General features: G+C 37.3%; 1 protein-coding gene across 3 annotated transcripts in view; it reads left to right on the top strand.

Annotated features, from left to right (window-relative positions):
* CTDP1 (CTD phosphatase subunit 1) overlaps positions 1 to 18543 on the top strand; it is a 97427-nt gene that overhangs the window by 61045 nt on the left and 17839 nt on the right. For all 3 annotated transcript variants that reach the window (XM_064422319.1, XM_064422327.1, XM_064422333.1), the window contains exon 12: positions 5981 to 6156. In XM_064422319.1, coding sequence (XP_064278389.1) covers positions 5981 to 6156 — 176 coding nt within the window. The remainder of the gene's footprint in view (positions 1 to 5980; positions 6157 to 18543) is intronic.

The following is an 18543-nucleotide window of genomic DNA, read 5'->3' as shown; positions in this document are numbered from 1 at the left end:
TAATCTCATTCAATCATAAGCAAGGATACAGGATTGTTATTAGTGCTTTTTAATAACAATATTGGTATGCAATCTCTAAGTGACATTTTATTTCATTCTAGTCAAAGTATTAATTGCAGTAGTAAAGCCCAAATATAGTGAATTGTGCAGCTGCAGTTGCAGTTACCTTGCCCTTTCATTTGCAGAGGTTAAGTGGTCAGATTATCAGAGGCAGCGCGTTTTGGTTTTGTCCCTTCAGATCTGCCTTTTAGGAGCACAGTCTATTGCCCAGGGCTGCAATTAAAACTTGTGATGGCATTGTAGCCAGTGCTGTCAGCAGCGTTGGGAACTCCAGCTATTGGGGCTGCAGTGCCACTTTATTTCCCATCAGGGCCCTGTGCAGCCTCCAGGGATTGCCATTGGGCTCCTTGTAAGTAAATTCCACATGGTGTTTTTAAATTGCTGGTTTTCAAGTTTGAGCATAGCAGCTGTGCTCAGCATCGAGCCAAGGCTTTTTCTTCTCACATAATTGCCTTTCATCCTGAAACTGGAAGGTTATTACCAGGAGCTGGAATATTTCTATGTGCAGTTTGATAACAGTAGGTGAAAATAATTCCAGACCACGAGTGCTAGGAAGCACAAGTTACGGGTTTGGTTTTGCTCTCATTCTAACGGCCTGACTCTGAATATAACTGAGAAAGCTGTTTACTGCCTAAAATAAAAAAAGCTACCCATGGTTAGTACCCATTCATAGAGGAAAAAGGCAATCACCTCCCACTCAAAAATATACCATAAAGTATTTAGAAAAGCAAAATATATTTCAAATTATACTTTTTGAGCATGAAGATCTCTTATTCTGGCACTTCAACTGCCGAGGAGCAAAGCAGTAATGTCTTTAATTAATATTTTTCTATTACAAAAAGACACTAAAATCTTGTGATATTTCTTTAATTGCAAATGAAGAAACTACTGGTAAATATCATTGGGGGTGTCTTTTTGTTGAAAGGTAGCTACAAAAATGATTATGAATATAAATACAGTAAGTGATAAAAATTATGAAGAAAACCACATTCCCTTATTTTGAAACTATTTGGATATTCTAAAAGCTTATCATAAAACCATTTTACACCATTAAAACCAGATTCTTTGTTGAATTTATTCACAGAGTAAATAACTGCTGATCTGTGATCATTAACACAAATTCACTTGACTTCAGGTATGCTTTCTTATTCTAGGAAAGGATTGTTCTGTTTTGGAATTTCAATTGAACTCTGTCTTTAAGTACTATTATATTTCTTTACACTTCAATTTTGCTTTTTTGCTGTTCGGCTTCACTAGGAATTAAGAATATTTTATAGATGTATTGTTGAACTCAACCATTTTTATCAAGGGTACAATGGAACACATATACGTAAAAACTAGATTAATGCTGTGTTCAGTAGAAGATAGCATTCAAATAGGCAGCTCTCACAGAAACTTTACTCTGACCTATAAAGTTGCATAATTAACGCCTGATCTTGCTTAAGTTATGGGTAACATTTGTATTGTGTTGTTTAGCTCAGAACCCAGTAGAATTTGAAATTAAGAGACTGCCCATAAAGTTAAGTGAACCAGCACTTCGCTTTCTGCCTCCTGCTCATGCAGGGCCTCTGTCAGTCCTGTCGTGGCCTTTTACTCTTCCTTGCCAAATTGCACTTCTGTGTCGAGCAGTTAAACTTTCCAAGTTAATTGCACAAATATCAGTTCTTCTGTCCCTCTCTTGATGAACCTTTCCTTGCTTTACCAAATGCCTGGTGTACACTTTGAGGAGCTTGAGAGAAGAGAGGACAAGATTTGTGGTTGTGCCACAATAATGATTTGTCAAGTGATTGTGTGCACTGTCTGGAGAGCCTGTTGGGTGACCTCTTGCCAGCTGGGTAATGGGAATATAACTGCCCCTGCTTTAGAGTTGTCAGTGCTGTATTAATTCCTGTGATTACTTTATAGTATGGAGTTAATAAACTCCCATAGTATTATTTACATTTATTTTGCTGCAGACAGAGAAGTTTTGTTTTCACACCTCTGCACTGGAAGGTTTACAAGTTCAGTGTGCAGCTCAAGAAAGATGGAGCCACCACTCTCTCTAGTTTGATTTACAATCTAATACCACCATTCACTGTTTCACATGCTCAGAAGCACTGCTTGGTTCATAATTGTCTCTTTTCCTACCTCTGTCTTCTCATTTTGCTGCTCTTTTAAAGTTTCTAAAATAGTCAGCTGATTTCTGTACTAAAAAGCAATAGTTCAGGACAAAGCAGAAGGAAATGTTGGAAGGGGAGTTGGGGTAAAGATTATAGGATCATTTTAGTTATTTTTTGACTTTATATACCGCGGGGGGAATATAAGGTACATATTGAAACCTTTTGACACATTCGGATGGCAGACTATATTAGTTTTTGCGAGTTCTTCCTAAAATAAAATACATTCAACACGATCTCAAATGCTTAGGACACACAGGTTTTATGCTGAAACGGAGCTGGGTTTTAGCTGTACTTACTGTCAGTACTAATTGCTTGCATTGCTTACAATGAATAGACGTTTTTGTGGCAGTAGGAATAGACCTAAAGAACTCATTGTAAGTACTTGGTAGCTTTTTCTGTTTGTCCCTTAACTTACACAATCGTTTGGAGCAAAAGTCTTTTTGGAAAGACTGGTGGGGATGGGCAGAAATGTGTCTATCCTCTGTGCAGTACTGGAGCACAAAATTGAGTGCTGTTTATCAAACCTATTCTTTTTAGATTTTTTTCTTAACAAAAAGTAAAGAGATGTTTCTGCTGGTTGTACCACTTTTAAGAGATGTTTTAAGCAGTTGCAAGTGTTGTCCTGTTGGCTGTCTAAGGTAGCTTCTCAGTTCTAATAGAATTTAAATTCCAAAGCACTTGCTAGTTGAAAAACAAGAATTAAAGTTTATTCACAGCTCCTTTTTGTTTTTACATATGGAGTTTGCATTACTGTGTATGTAGTTGTTACTTCCAAAAAATTCATCATGATAGTTCTCTGTCATATCCATAAAGCTGTATCAAAACATTGCCTGTAACTTAAGGAAAAATTGAAATTGCTCATAGCAGTTTATTTTTTTGTGTTTTTCTTGGAGTCTTAATTCATTTTGAATGTGTAAGCTCAACTTCTGGAGTAAAAACACTTCCAGCTGATGTGGCTAGTTACTACTACAGAAGGCTTTGACTTCCCTTTTAGCAAAGCTTCATGTATTTTTCAGCTCTTGACTGGAGAATAAGACTAACAATCTCATTGTTCTTGGGTCTTTATACTTTGCATGAGTGTATGCTCTACTTCTCCTAAATGAGAGATAAAATAGCTTTGTCACATGAGGACTTTTACTGGCTTTTATAATTGAGTGTATAGGAGCTGCCAGGCTTTTGATTCTCTTGCTGAATTAAACAACTTCATCATTTTCAAGGGATGAGTCATTTTTCTTTTTCAGTGTTAATGATTGTTGCCAGGTTATAAAAGTCTGTTTCAAAGGTAGCTGCTATGGGCACTGAAGCAGTAAGCATCCCTTCATTGTATCTTACCAGTAAGGTTTGGAATTAGCTGGCATTTTCTTCTGAAGTGTTATGTGTTCCATTTATATTAATCATATAAAATCCAATCACACAAGCTGAAGCTATAGTTAGTTCTTGGTACATCTGTGTCTGTCATGTTCTGAATCAGATTAAAAGTTTCCTCTGGTCTTTGTACTTTCTTATTTATTCAAAATTCAGGTATATCTTCAGGTAGATATATATGTGTTCAGGTATAAATAGATAGTTGGTGTTTAGATACTAATGAAGTTTTTTTGCCTATTAACTTGTTCTAGTGTCATGGGCTGAAATCTTACTGCCTCAATGAAAATATTGTTTGTTTTCCATTTCTTTTGAGAATTGTGGAAGATGAAACACTTATATTTTTCACTACATTTGCAATTTAGCCAATAATTAAGCAGGAATTCATGTTTTGGGTGCCTTTCGAGTTAGAGGTTTGTAGGGACTATCCCACATCATTTTCACATGCAATGGTTTTTTAAATTTGATGTATTTCTGTGATTTATACATGCAGTTTTATATGGCCTTTCAGAGAAATGGCATATATTTGTGTACAACTAATTCTAGTAATTCTATTAAATGGCATCCCAGACTTCAAATAAATAATGTTATCATTGTACAGGATGAAAGAAAAACAGACATATCAATAACTAGACTGCTAGTCTGTCAAAACTGTTCACACAAAGTATATTTTAAAATGCTATCAAACTTCAGTTTGAGAGAGGCATCTGTAGTGCTGAATGTCTATCAGCCAAACTTTATCCTTTGAAAACTTTAACATATTTTGTAGTGGGAACATAGTTTTCAACATAAGATTTTCTGGAAAAGTATTGGAATGAAGGACTGTAATTTTAAATGTTAAAGGCTTGCAGGAAAGTAGTTGTTAGAGCTGCGGATCTGTGCTGTCAATTACTGGCCATGTCAGCTACCTGGAGTGTATTCTACCAAATCTATACAGGCAGAGTCGTCCTGCCATCCCATCCCACACTGGAACACTTAAAACTCTTGAGACTTTCACTGTGTTCTGTACATACAGAAAAATCTCCATCCTCTGTGCTTCACATTCTTCTCCTTGGTTCACCGTTGGCTTATCTCTAGCAGTGCTTTCAGTCTCCCTGACCCTTAATTGCATTCCATGATTCTTATTTGCCATGCATACAATAACTTCTGCTCACAGGAAAAACGTCTTTGTACTAATATTATTGGATTTGACCCAGCGATTCAATCCTACAGTTTGTACCTGAAACTGCCATCTGGATTTAGATGTGCTGAACTGGTTTGCAGTTGCTATTAATGAGCTAAACAAAGACATTAAAGGTCCATTTTTGAATGACCAGATATAAATGGATTTCTTACAGCTTTCTTTTGAGCTTTTGGGATTATTTGTGTAAAAGCAGCAAATAAACAGCGTGAAAACTTTTAGTGCATTTTCACATGCAGATATTTTTCTTCTTGATAAAGCTGGTGTGGATTAGTGAGAACAAAGAGTAGTAGTGAAGCATATTTTAATTTTTGTTGAGATAAGCTGCATCTAGGAAAAATTCTTAAATATCAGTAGAGAAATGCTCACACATGGCTTATTTCCGCCAGTCAAAAAAATTGAGAGACTAGGAGAATCTTCACCTATATTTTCTTGTATTTTTTCTGTTTCTGAAGGTTGAATGCTAAGTCAAAGAGATTATAACCTTTTGAAGCTCGTTAGGGTCTCTCATGAGTATTATTTGCTTTAATTGATGGTTTAAGCAGATCCAGAGCTGTCACAGCAAATTCATAGGTTTTTAGAGGATTATCAAATCGTATGATAACTTTTCAAAAGTAAAAGACAAACCATTATTTAATGAAATATGTAAGCCTTTTGATAGATTTGTCCTTATTTATCACCACAGTCAGGCAGTTGGGTCAAAATAGGGTTTGTACGCTCTGTTTCATTCATACTGCATTATTTAGAAATTGACTTCTTCACCATTATATATGTATCAAGGAATACCTGTAAATATAAGAATTCTTACTAGAGATTTTAATATGCCTTGCCCAAGTGATATATGTTATAATAATATAAAATGTATCTCGTAGAAAATATGCATCAGTATGTTACAATAGTATAAGTCATCTATCCCTTTAATTTCAGAAGACAGCATGCTTTTTATAATAGTTTCTTGTGTGACTATCATGTATGTGAGTATATGTCTATCTGCCTTAAGCTAATCATAAAATAAATATACTTTATTGGAATAAAATATTGCTAGAGTTGTTACAGAAGCTGCGTTGGAGACATGGGGGTTTAATTTAAATTTTGACAGAGAAAGCAAGGAAATTTGAAGCATATTCTTAATGATGATTTAAGAGTGATTCAATGATTATGAAAGATTAATACAGAGTAGTCTGCTGGAAGATAAACTGGCTCCTCCGCTCTTTGGCAGGTGGATGACATCTTAGGAGAAGGCAGTGACGAAAGCGATACTGAAAAAAAAAAGCCAGAAGAGGAAGGTGAAAAACCTCAGACTAGTGCAACAGAGACTCTAGGGAGGAAGGCAGATCAGAGACCTGGATCATCATCATCGTCATCAAGTGAAAGAAGTACAGGCAGTGTACTCAGGTATGAATTTTTCAAATGTTAGAAGTGTTCATGATATTTCACTGTGTTTGTGCTTTCTTACAATCTGGTATTTGCCGCCTGATGTTAAACTATATGTAGGCAACCTTTTCTTGTAAGTCTGTGAAGTTGTCATGCTTATCTCTGCAATGTTTTGGGATTTGTTTAAGGAAGTGGTCTTAGTAAATGTCATCTTGAGAACCAGGGTATTACTGGTTCAGAAAGAACTGAAGGCAACTGAACTGCACTTCTTTTAAAGTTGTCTCAATCCTGTGTCAGATATAGACCCATGTCCACTGCAGTGTTACTGTAAGTAAAATAAAGCATGGTTTGTAAAGTTGTGCTTTTTTTGACCTGAATTTTTGAGATAGTTTTACGTTGTTCATTCATAATACAGAGTAGTCTGCTGGAAGATGAATGAGGTTGTTACAATGAGGTTGTTAGATGCTTTTCTACTTAGAAATTTTAATTTGGTAGTCTCTTCTTCAGAATTGATTTTAGCGTCCCACCACTGACTGTTGGATAATGACTATCAACCAAGTTCTAGTATACTAGAACTTAATAAACAAAGTGCTTATGTTAAATATGTTAATGAATGGTTCTCAATTTGCAGCCTGTTAATACTTTTTAAGCTTAACAATTTAGAGCAAGCAATATAAGATTTTAATTTAGAATTACAGGGGTCATCATCCTGTACTATAGGGTGCTGAAAGTGAAAACATGACTCAGATTACTCAGATGTGTGTTGTAGTTCCTTTCTGCTCTCTAACCAAACTCAATTCCCGACTATAAGACTTTAAGCTCTAACACTTTTTCCTTAATGAGGGTAAAAGTTATGGGAATTTGATTTGTCTCAAATGGGGTAGAAGAAAAATTTTCCCCCAAATGAAGTTTGAAAGAGGAAAGACAAGCAAATGATGAATGTTTTAGAACACAGTTTGAAGCAGCAAGGCATGTCACTGTTAAGTCATCCTAATACTGTGATGTTTCATTGTGTGGAAGACATACCAGTTCTTGGAAACCAAAAGGAAGAAAGAGTCACATTAAGAAATACTGCTAAATAACTATTCTCCAAGTATGGTGTAAAAAGAGCAAGTGCATTTGTAATTAATTTTTGTTCTATATACAGAAATGTTTTTAAATAAGCTTGGCAATTCTTCTTCACTCAGAAACTATATAGACATAGTACTGTCCTTACTGGGATGAAGTCTTTGAGCAGCTTCTTAAGTAACTTTTCTCTTCACCTCTTAGGAGCTTTCTTGTCAGTTTGCTAAATTGTATTCAGTATTGAGCTTGATAGGTGCCTGGAAAACATACTCACAAAGTACTGGTTCAGATGCTGACCCAGTGTCTACTAGGCAGGAAATTCTGCTTGATAAGAAAGGAGCCCGTCATTCCAATTACATTTTAAGTTTGAAGCTTTAAATTGATGTTTTCATGTTCAGTAAGTGTTTCATGTGCTAAAAAGGTACTGTATAAGAGGGGGAATGCAAGAACATTCTCTGAAAAACAGCAGATGAACAGTAAACAGTCCACCTATGATCCAGTACTCTATGATCTGGCTCAGCTCATTCCTATTGGAGATGAGGCCTACAGAGACTACAGGTTTCTGCTGCTCCTCTACACTTTTCCAGTAGTTACTGACACTGGAGCCATAGCACTTACAGAAAAATCTAGGGCTTACATTTAATGTTAGTCTTCAGTCTTGAAACTTACAGAATACCATGATCACTTCTCTGCTTGGTGCCACTTCTAAAATTCTCAAGCATGGAGAAAAAAATAATCTTTGAGAAAACTGATAGCTCCTGCTGGAGGGGAAATGCAGCCTTTCTCTTAGATCCATTGCTAATTCATAATCAAGGAAAATTGAGCTCAGAGCCTCAGAAATCCCACAACTTATCTTTTCTGTGCCCATTTACTAGAATTTTAAAAGGAACAGTGATATTTTGATTCCTAAGTATTTTCTTTCAATTATAATAGTACTTCCTTACAACAGCCACTCTTCTAGAAGACAGAAATTATAGTTTTCCTTTCTTACTTACTGACAGAAAAGACTGCTGCAAACTCTGGTGCAAAATGTTGTCGGTGACATCTTTTATCCCAGTTGAATGAGTATATTCAATGTCACTGTAACTTTATTCCAGTTCCCAGTCTTGAGACACTCTACTTTGAGAATCTCGGGACCTAAGTTTTTTTACAGCTCAGTGCTTCCCAAGCTGTCAGACTCAGGTTTGTTATAGTCTGGGATATTTTTTATAAACAATTTCAGTGACAAACTATTCAAAACATATTAAGGAACTATCTGGTATGTGGTCAAAGTCCCCTTGAAAGTACCCTTAATAGCCAGTAGCACATTTCAAACATGGCTGACAAAATACCTGTAGAAATTCAACCATTTTGCCAAAGAATGATAGCTCTTCTGTTTTCTTACCCAGGCAATTAATTGCATTGTTTCACTAGTAAAGTTGTAATGTTATTACACTGAACAGTCTTCCAAAATTCCTTTCTAGATGATGTGAGTATACTGTTTTGATTTTCACAGTATGGAAAAGCTGAAGGTCTAAATTTAGAAATATTGGTAATTTGAAGTCCTCATTTCCTGCCTCCTGGATCATTTGTTGCATGTATAAAGCAATCTGTCTGGTAAAGAGCTTCTGTGTAGGGTCACCCTAGGAAAAAATATATGTTTTGAAGTTAGTTCTAAGAACTAAATCTTTCATTATCTCCTTTCCCTTAGAATAGATTTAAGGGGACACTCAGTGATGTCTAACTGCAAAAGGAAAGGGGATCAAAATTTCTGTATGTGGTCACTGCTTGGATGTTCAAGAAAACATTTAGGATTTGCCCACTCTGGACTTAAGATTAAAGTAAACAATTGCTTGCATTTGCAGGTAATTGGAAAGTGCTGTTTGTCTGAAGAAAATTCAAATTCATTTGCCCTTATTGGTAGAGCTTCTCCCACATAATTGTTTCAAACCTGTAATCTGAATTCTGTGGTGTCATTATTCTAAACTATTTACATTTCTGGAGCCATTAGAGTTTTGCCATGCATAATAGTAAGGTCCTTTTGAAAATCTCTTGTTCAGACTCCCTCAGTAAGAACCAGAGTTCATTATTGGAATTGGCCAGAACTAGGGGATCAGCTAATTTCTAAAACTGCACTGTGGTTTTGGCTGTGGGCCTGCCATATCAGTGGCCATGGGATTACAGAGGAACATGTCTCATTTCAAAGACTGTCCACTCAAAGCTTATTCCCTCTATCTTCGTGTTGCAGAGTCAGCACTTCAGTTAAGCATTGGTGAATGAGGCTTCATCTTGCAGCTTGTTCGGGGGGTTTAAGATCTCTGCATAGAATTGAGATTGCTGGAAAACTACAGAAAGCAAATACGACCCATTTATTGGTTTTGGCAATGAGATAATTGCAGCGGCTACTGCTGACCTCTTGGTCTCTGACTCGCCCGGCTGCACAGGCCAGCACCCCAACAATAATGAATCCCAAATCAATGGGAGTATGTTTGATAGGAGCAGCAGCTCATTGTTCCTTGATGTAATTTGGTAAATAAATGCAGTTTTCCTACTTGAGTGTATTTAATCCATTTTAATGAGCATCTCACTCTATTTTGGAGAGATCCAATATGTCTCCTTAGCAAAGCAGGAAACCCACTCAGCTTTTAAAGAGAATGTATAATCATTGAGGAGGAAAAAAAAAAAAACAGCCCTAAACTTGGCAAAATTAGAGATCCTTGACAGGCAACCACATCCTCTCCCAGTTGTGAGGAAGACTGATTTGCTTTTAGAATTTGCTGTGATAGGTGGCATTTGCCAGTTGGAAGATACTTCCCTGGAAATACTTCTCCTAAGGTGATGCAAGTTAAGTTCAACATAGATGATGTGATGGCTCCAATCTTATAGATTATTACACATACAAAGTTGCAAATTTTGTTTGAGTCTGTTTCACAGAAAACTGCCAGAATTTGTCTTCCTTGATTAATTTCCTGTAAGTTCAGCATTCTAAATTAAACATCTGGGAGAAGAAAGCATCCTTCAGGTAATAAGACAATGTGATGAACATTTTTATACATAACTAAATTCTGGCTGATTTTTTGCAAGGTTCTAAGAAGTACTTTTTTCTTGTGTTTAAAGCTTAACTTACATGGGTAATACACCACCTGGATTGGCCAGCATGTTCCAAGTCTTGTGATTAAATGGCTATTCAGAGGGATATTATGAGGCGTTAAGAGCTGAAACTTTCACCACCTTCATTTTTCTCAAAACTATTGATTGCATTCAACCTCCAAAGTAGAAATTTTTCTTGATTCCTTTTGCTACATTTTTTTCCTTGGCATAACAATTGTTCTTATAGTTACTGCAAACTGAGAGTATGTTTAAATTACTGAATTCCCTTGTATTTCTAACAGTTTGGAAGTAAACAGACTCTTTGATGTAGTCCACATAAGCAAATAAAAAATTACTGCAGTTTCAGTGAGATTTTTTTCCCAGAAGCAATGGTGAAATGCTCCAGACTGAAATCCAGGATCAGCCTCTAAAGGGAAGTGCTTCTGTTGGCAGCACATCTTGCTGTTTTCACATGAGCCAGCTGTTCTACAAAATTCTAATGTCATTACTGGTTGGAAGTGATTTTGATCAAGACTCTAAAATGGAAGAGGATTCTGGGCAGGCAAAGCATAATTTGCTTCTCTACTTATATATTAAATATAGGTTTTCATATAGGAATGCTTTTATTTGAAAGATCTCTTGTTACCCAAAATTTCCACGTGAGAAAATCAGTACTGAGGTAGTAACAGCTTTTTGAAGCTACTTTAATTAAATTTTTTTTTCCTCCAAAGGTAGGGTTTTTTTTTTCCCAGTGTGTGTAGTCCCAAGTACTCTACCCTCTGCTACATTGAATCAACTTACTTTCAGTTTGCCAGCTAGAAAATTGTAGATCCAGGTTCTAGAGGATTGAATAAATGGAAAGAAGTGCTGAATCTCAGTTTATAGTTTCTGTATAAAGAGTGTGCCTTTTCCAGGCCCTCTTGAAAGTTGCCCAAATGTCCTGAAAAGCAGGAGTCCTTCAGGGTTAAGATCTGATTAGTGACTACCTCCAAAGTTTCATTAGGGTTGCTTTAGGCAACTGAGGTGCTTCCCATCCACTTTTAAGCAAATTCTTTGGGTTATTAAGACATTGTTTTTTTGACAGTTGGTACTTTTGTTTTCTGTGTTCTGTTTGGGTTGATTCTCAGCTTTTTGTCTTTGTCTCTTCCCTAATTTGTATTTCTGAACCAATCACTCCATCCCCTCCTCTCCTTGGAGAGAAAGTAGTTTGGACATAGTTTGTTTTGCTGACTTGAACTTTCTTCATCTGTTAAATCCCACCCTTTGGTTCTTGTCTTCGTTACAAAGTACAAAAGATGGTTTTAAGAGCAAGCTGTGCCAAGGATGTTTGTGCTTGAAAAGTGTAGTTACAGACCATGCTTTGTTTCATTTGAGTAGCTTTCTTAATGAAAAGTAGATTTAAGTGAAAGTGTCCAAGCTCTTAAGTGATTCCTTCCCTACAGCAATCTTTTTCATAAACCTTCAGTAAATACTGGGGAGTTGTTCTGAGTGTGTCTTTACCCATTGATCTGTGGAACTTTAGTTGAAACCTGAAAACTAAGGGGCTTTTAAATCAGAAAAGTACAACAGTATTAGAATGTAATTGGAGAGTTCTAGAGAAGTCACTGAGAAACTCATCTGTTCCAATATCATATTGGATGCATCTTATAATTACCAGTGAAAAATTTAAAAATCCAGTAGGAGGAATTGGGAACTGGAAATGTTACTATTCAAACTGCGTGCCAACATGTTTTTGTTTATCACCCCAGTTATTATTTTTAGATCCCTTTTTTTTTTAAAAGATGCCAATCATATCACTTGGCTGTAAACACACTTCTAAAAAGCATCATTCTTATACTATGGCCTCTCAAATATTATATATAATGAATAGTGCTTCATTTGCAAGTGAAGTAACATAGATTGCTAGGACAGTCCTTCTTTTGAAGGAGTATTTGAAGGCTTTTACAATAGAGAACACAAGCATTCAGATGGCTATGATAGTGCAAGTCCTGTAATAGTGCCACTAGAAGACAGATTTTTCTTCTCACTAATGAGGTTAAGCATCATTGGGTTTTCTTATAAAATGCTGAGTTACTCAGTAATTAATTTAAAACTATTACAGAGTATTGTGTTTAAGCTCTCTGATAAGAGAAACTGTTTGCTTTTTTTTTTTTTTTCTTCTTGTTCAAGCAGGATGAGGGATCCAGCATGACTTCTGCCCTGAGGAAGCTGTCAACTCCAGGCAGTGCTTGTCTGTGTGTTTTCTCACACCAAAGGGCAGGACAAAGAGTCAGGATTTTTCTACCATGTGAAATAATTTCTTAAGAGGAAAAGTACTTTTTATGTCTGCAGCAACCAGAAGTGTGAGGCCTGTTTTTACTCATGGCTCAAAAAGCAAGTTACTATGCTGGCCACTTGCTGGTCTTCGGTGTCTCCTCATATAAGAAGTTACCAGTTGTCTTGTATTCAAGAGCAGAATTGTTGTGGGCAAGTCACTGTCAAGTGAGGGGAAAGGAGTGTGTCCTGTGGAAGGGGAATGCAGAATTCTTCTTTCTTTTTCAGCTTAATATGCCAGTGTTTCTCCACTGGGGAGATACCTACCTTCTAAACCAGCTATGAAACAGTTTATCTGCCTCTTAACATTTGCCCTCCAGTGGGGTTTGCCAGGCTCACTGAACAGGGTTAACAGTATGAAGGATCCCTAACTCCTTAGGTGCCTTCCAGCTGGTCAGACAGTATTCAGCCTTCAGCTATTTACAGAGCATTGTTCACTTCAGTTTAAAGTCTGCTTTTGTTCTGGAGATTTTTTTCTTCTATGAGCAGAAAGGAGTACAAGGAACACACAGATTTGGTCAAAGTCACAAGGGAATCGTTCTTTAGGTCTACATTTCAGGTTATCTAAGGTTTTAAATGTGTTGCATTCTGTTTCAAAGCTACTGCACTGATTGTCTTTCCTTAACATTTCAAAGAATATTTTTGAATTTAGGATTGAAACATTCAACTGTCTTATACACAATATTTGAAATAATGGCATTTTCAAAATGGCAGTAATATTCTACTTGTTTACTGTGTCTGAACTGGATGATATGTCTTAGTTGGATGCATTGAAGGAGTTTGCTCAGATGCATGTTGTTGCATGCTTCTTAAATAGCTTTTCACAAAGGATTCAAAATTCCATTGCTATGAAAGGATGATACAAAATTTGCTCTGCTTCCTAGGAAGTCTTTACTAACAGAAAAGTCTCTAGGTTTTTCTATGCCAAAAATACTATTTTCAAGCTTTTATCTCAATATTAAATATAGTTAAGTCTACATTCTGCTATAATGAATGCCCTGTAAAATTAGGGCTTGTGTTTTTTCCTCCTTCTCCAAAGCTATGAGGTGTATCTATGGCATGTTAAGCCTGAAAGACTAACTTTAAATCATATGGGAATAATTGGGTTGAAAAATGCATGTATGAGAGTTATTTCATGGCTTCGTGGCATTCTGTCAGGAGAAGATGAAGATGCAGAGGGACGTTCTACACCTAAATGCACAGTAGGATAGAAAGATGCTGGAAGTTACTGGCAGGTAGGTGTGCTCTAAGGAAAATAAATGTGTGATGCTATTTTCAATAGACTATTTTATTTCATAGTAGAGAGGACAAAAATGTCTGACATGCTTAACTAAATTGATAGTTTAGGGGAATATTTCATTTCTGTTTTAAAACAAAAAATAATTGATTTCTACAAATAAAGGGTATCTGGGAGATCTCTTGCAAGAGGGAACGCTGTTAGAAAGGGAGGTTGGCACTACTTTTTCAAAAAATGTAATGGAATTCTCAAATACAAGTAAAAAAACCCTCAGAGTTGGTGAAAAATGTTTTCTTCTTCATTTGATATTCTGTGCTGTCTGATAGAGTGGACTGTTTCCATGAGGGGTTTTTGAGATAAAATTTATATAAATTTTTTAGGTTTTTGATGAGAAATTATCTTTCCATTTATAGCTTAAACTTCCACATCTGGTCTGTGTATCCTTTACTTTTAGATTTTGTGTTTAGTTTTCTTCTGTTGCTGTGGTAGAGGAGCTTTTTATTTTATTCTTTATTTAAATGAATTAAGCTTTATGATCTCATGTAGAAAAATTCATGTGGACAAGTCTAAAAGCTTATAAATCATAAAGTATGGTTAGAACTGCTCTACCTGTTCAGGAAACAATTAGCAAAAGCATAAAGATATTGGATATATTATTTGTTTCAGATTTCCTCAGAGGTTAATCAGAGAGGAAACTATACGATATTTAGTGGCAAATGTTTGAAAGCACTTGTGAGAAATGGAGTTTCTGTGTTCAGATAAGTAGTACTCAGCCAAGAAGCAAATGGTAGCAGTGAGGATGCCTCTGGTAACTGGCGGTTGTATCTCCTGCAGAGTTTTAGCCCAGCTGAGGAGTGTGCCTTTGAAGCAATGTTTTGGTGTGGCTCCCAAAGGGATCTTGGGGTTCACCATTTCCTTTAGGTCAGTGTAATCTGGGGCTTCATTCCAAGAGCTTGCTGTAAGCCAGCCGCTAATGCACCTTCAGTCCAGAGAATGAGTTGAGTGCTTGTCCAGCATAAGGCCCTATGTGTGCCTTAATCAGCTGTAATGCCCACATGCATGAATGCCAATGTATTGTCTCAGTGCATACAGTGTCAATAGGACAAAAGTTAAAAAGTCACTGGAATTACTCCAGTTTTATACAATTACAGAGTTGGATTCCGTTTTTCATCTCTTTTGATATTCATATATCTAGGCAGTGAACACAATTTTGCAGTTATTTCTTGATCATTTAAAGGTTGGGACTTTACAATATGCTATTTTAAAATTTCAAGTGGTTAAATTACTTAAATTATAAGCATGACACTGATAAATGGTAAAAACAGCTGTATAAGCAAATGAATGCATGGCTCAGTTTCTTTATGAAAGCACTTAAGTAGATGAGTCATTCATATCTTCAAGCTTGTTAATGATTTTAATGGCCTGAAGTTTCAAACTGTTACTGAAAATATGCCTATTACAGCTTCAGTTAAGCTGTAGACTAAATTACAGTTGTGTTTCCAGCTGCTGATTAGACTTGTTGGTAAACAGAGTGCATCCAGTTGTCAAGAAGACTAAAAAAAATACTTGAGAAAAGGAATCTGAATATTCAGTATGTAGGGGAAAGTTTGCCTCCTGTTTTTTTTTTTCAGAGAAGTACTCTCTGCAGTTTTTCATTTAGCTTTACTCCTGTAATGTTGTCTGTTAACACTCTACTGTCATCCAGTTACACTGAAAAATTGCAATTTATATTGGAAAGTCTTGGCTACATATATAAATTGCATTTGCAACCTGCAAGACTTAGTCTTCCTAAGCAGAAGAAAGGACTTGTCACTTCTTATGTAGGAAAAGAAGCAGTCCAACAGCTTAATTATCTGTAATGTGTACAAACATTTTCTTACACACTCAGGGAAGAGCCTAATAGGCACTTGGTACCACCTTCAGCTTTAGATACATGAGCTTCTGCTGCACTGAGAAAATCAGAAAAATGTATGTGATTCATGTATTCACTCTGTTATTTGTAGAGTCTTAGTCATTAATTTCCATAATCTGTGTTTTCAGTGATCATGTGGTGTGTTCTTGCTTGAAATTGTGTTTTATCCACATACAGAAAGGTAGGCACAAAACCAGATACATTCAGATGGATAGAAGGAAGTTGTAGAAAGCAAACGTCTGGGATTCTGTAGTTTTTTTTCCAGAAACCTTGTATAGCCCCTGATTTTGCAGAATTTTGCAAGGAACCCTCTTCCCAAATTCATAATGAGACAGATGACACTCTGGAAGCTCTTCCATCCACAGGAATCTATTTCTATTTTCTGTTTTTTTCCACTATTTTCTGGTATTATGAGTTGTCCAGGGAGAAGGAATTCAGATTTTCAGCAGATTTGCAGAGACAGATCACTTAATGTCTTGTCTTTATCATGTATAGCCTGGGTTTGTTTGGCTATGGCCCTTTTTTCCCTGAAAGCTAATGTATCAGTATGTAAAACACTGGAGTAAAACACCTGGGAATCAATGGATTGGGCTTGAGGCAATGGAGAAGGAAAACAATGGGAAAGTAGATCTCATTATAGCAAGTCTGCCCATCTCTTGTGTTCTAGTGCTGTGGTGGTGGAGGCAGGACCAGCGTGCTGCTGGGTTTTTTCTAAAAGTTTTGGAATATATTTAGGTGAAAGATGGGGAGAACAGTCAAGAGTAATGGAGTGCCAGATGTATCTCCTCAAGTTCTTCTGGCCCTCAGATGGATGCTCAGGTGTTCAGCACTGGAAGCAGCTGCCATAACAGAGAAGATTAATAATTTCATGTCACTGCAAGCCTAATCTAGCATTTGTTCTCCATCAGGTTCTTCACATGATCACAAAGTTTCTGGAGTTCAGTGGCTTCCCTGGTGTTGGATAAGCATGTGCTACTTTTGTAAGACAGGAGTTCACAAAAGAGCTAGAGAGGCAAAGCAATAGTGCTGCAGGTTTTAGTATCAAACATGAAGCCTCAACAGCTTCTCAGGATAAGCTGTGCCAGTGCTTAATCACCATCACAGTGAGAAGCTATTCCCTGATGTTTAGAGGGAACTTAGGTATTTCAGTTTGTGCCTGTTGCCTCTTGTCCTGTCACTGGACACCACTGAGAAGAACCTGGCTCCATTTTCTTTACATTATCCATTCAGGATTTTGTACATGTTCATTAGATCCACACTCCACTCCTCCATCAAGAGTCTCTGATGATCTTGAGACACATAACCAAAGGCTTTAGTGAAGTATCCTCTGCTTTTCCCTCATTTGCCAAGTCAGTCATTTCATTCCAGAAGTGTATCAGGTTGGTCAGTCAGTATCCCCTTGATGAACCTATGTTCAGCACTGCTAATCACTTTGTCCCTCATGTGACTAGAAATGGTTTCTTGGATCAGTTGCTCTTTCAGCTTCCCAGGGACTGAGGTGTGGCTTGTCCTTCCCTCAGTCCAGCTCCTGTTCAAGGTAGGGGTCATATTTGCATTCCTCCAGTCATCAGGCACATTTCTCAGCCACCCTAATCTCTTAAAGACTGGGAGTGGCCTCACAGTGACGTCACCCACCTCCCTTTGCACTCGTGGGTGCATCCCATTAGGGACCATGGAGTCTGGTATGACCCATTTGCTTAAGAGTCCTTCCCTGTGCTGTTCCTCTTCCACCAAGGGTACCTCTTCCTTTCTGCAGTCTTTAACCATCTTCTCTGGCCCCTTAAGGTTTATCTTGCTTGTAAAGAAAGACTGAGGCAAAGGAGGCACTATTGCCTCAGTCTTTTCTGTGTCTGTGTCACTGTCTCCCCTGCCCCATTCAGCAGCAGGCTTCTGTTTTCCCATTTCCACACTTTTCCATTTCATACTTACGGTACAAGACCTTCCTGTTGTCTTTGACAACATCAGCATCTCATGGTCATTGCAGCTAAGGCTGCCTTCAGCCTTCCCACCCCCAAGCCTCTGCCTCATTTATGCCTGAGATCCAGCAGAGCAGCTGTCCTCCCTGGCTTCTCTGTTGCTTGGGATCAGCACTGTGCAGTGGTGTGACAGGCTGAGGCCATACTGTGCGCTGAAGGAGGGGTGATATTTGAGCAGCGTAATTAAGAGCTGGATACATACTAATGGACACTGAAATGCTGGAGTCGAGCTTGTACAAATTCAGGTCTAGTACCTCCAAGCAGCACAACTTCCAGACTGGCAGCTTCTGTTGAATAGCTTGTAATCCCTCCAGAACTAAGGATGGGATGCTTCCAGTGTGCTATCTCTAAAGGACTTCTTTTGAGTGTATTTTCCATTATTCCACTGCTTTTGCACCCATCTGGAATATTATGTGGAGTTGCAGTACATATATCTGGGCCTTGTAGTGCACTAGCTTCTATCAGGGGGTCTAAATTTTGCTTGCAGTCTCCTGCAATGTGCTCATGTTGCACCTGATAATACTCAAATAACATGAGTTTTCTGTTGTCAAGAATAATCCAGCTTTATCCTGTGATACTGATCTGATCTTTGTACATCTTGCTGGGAAGAAAAGGAGGGAAATGATCCTCCCCATAAAGTCTTGTTGCCAGTTTTGTACAGGTGTGAAAATTAAGGAGCATTTTTGTAAGAATAATTTTCTGTGAAAATATTTGATACAAAGCTAGCTATCAAAAGCTGTTCTCACTAAAAATAGCTTTCTCTAGATACTACTGACACGTTGCATCGAAGTATGGAAGAAAGAAGGAGAAATACCATGTTCTCAGTAGAAAGGCTC

This window comes from Passer domesticus, chromosome 1, assembly GCF_036417665.1.
Source record: "Passer domesticus isolate bPasDom1 chromosome 1, bPasDom1.hap1, whole genome shotgun sequence".
NCBI classification, from domain to species: domain Eukaryota; kingdom Metazoa; phylum Chordata; class Aves; order Passeriformes; family Passeridae; genus Passer; species Passer domesticus.
The sequence above is the reverse complement of the archived record's forward strand: the minus strand, read 5'-3'. Positions and strand labels throughout refer to the sequence as shown.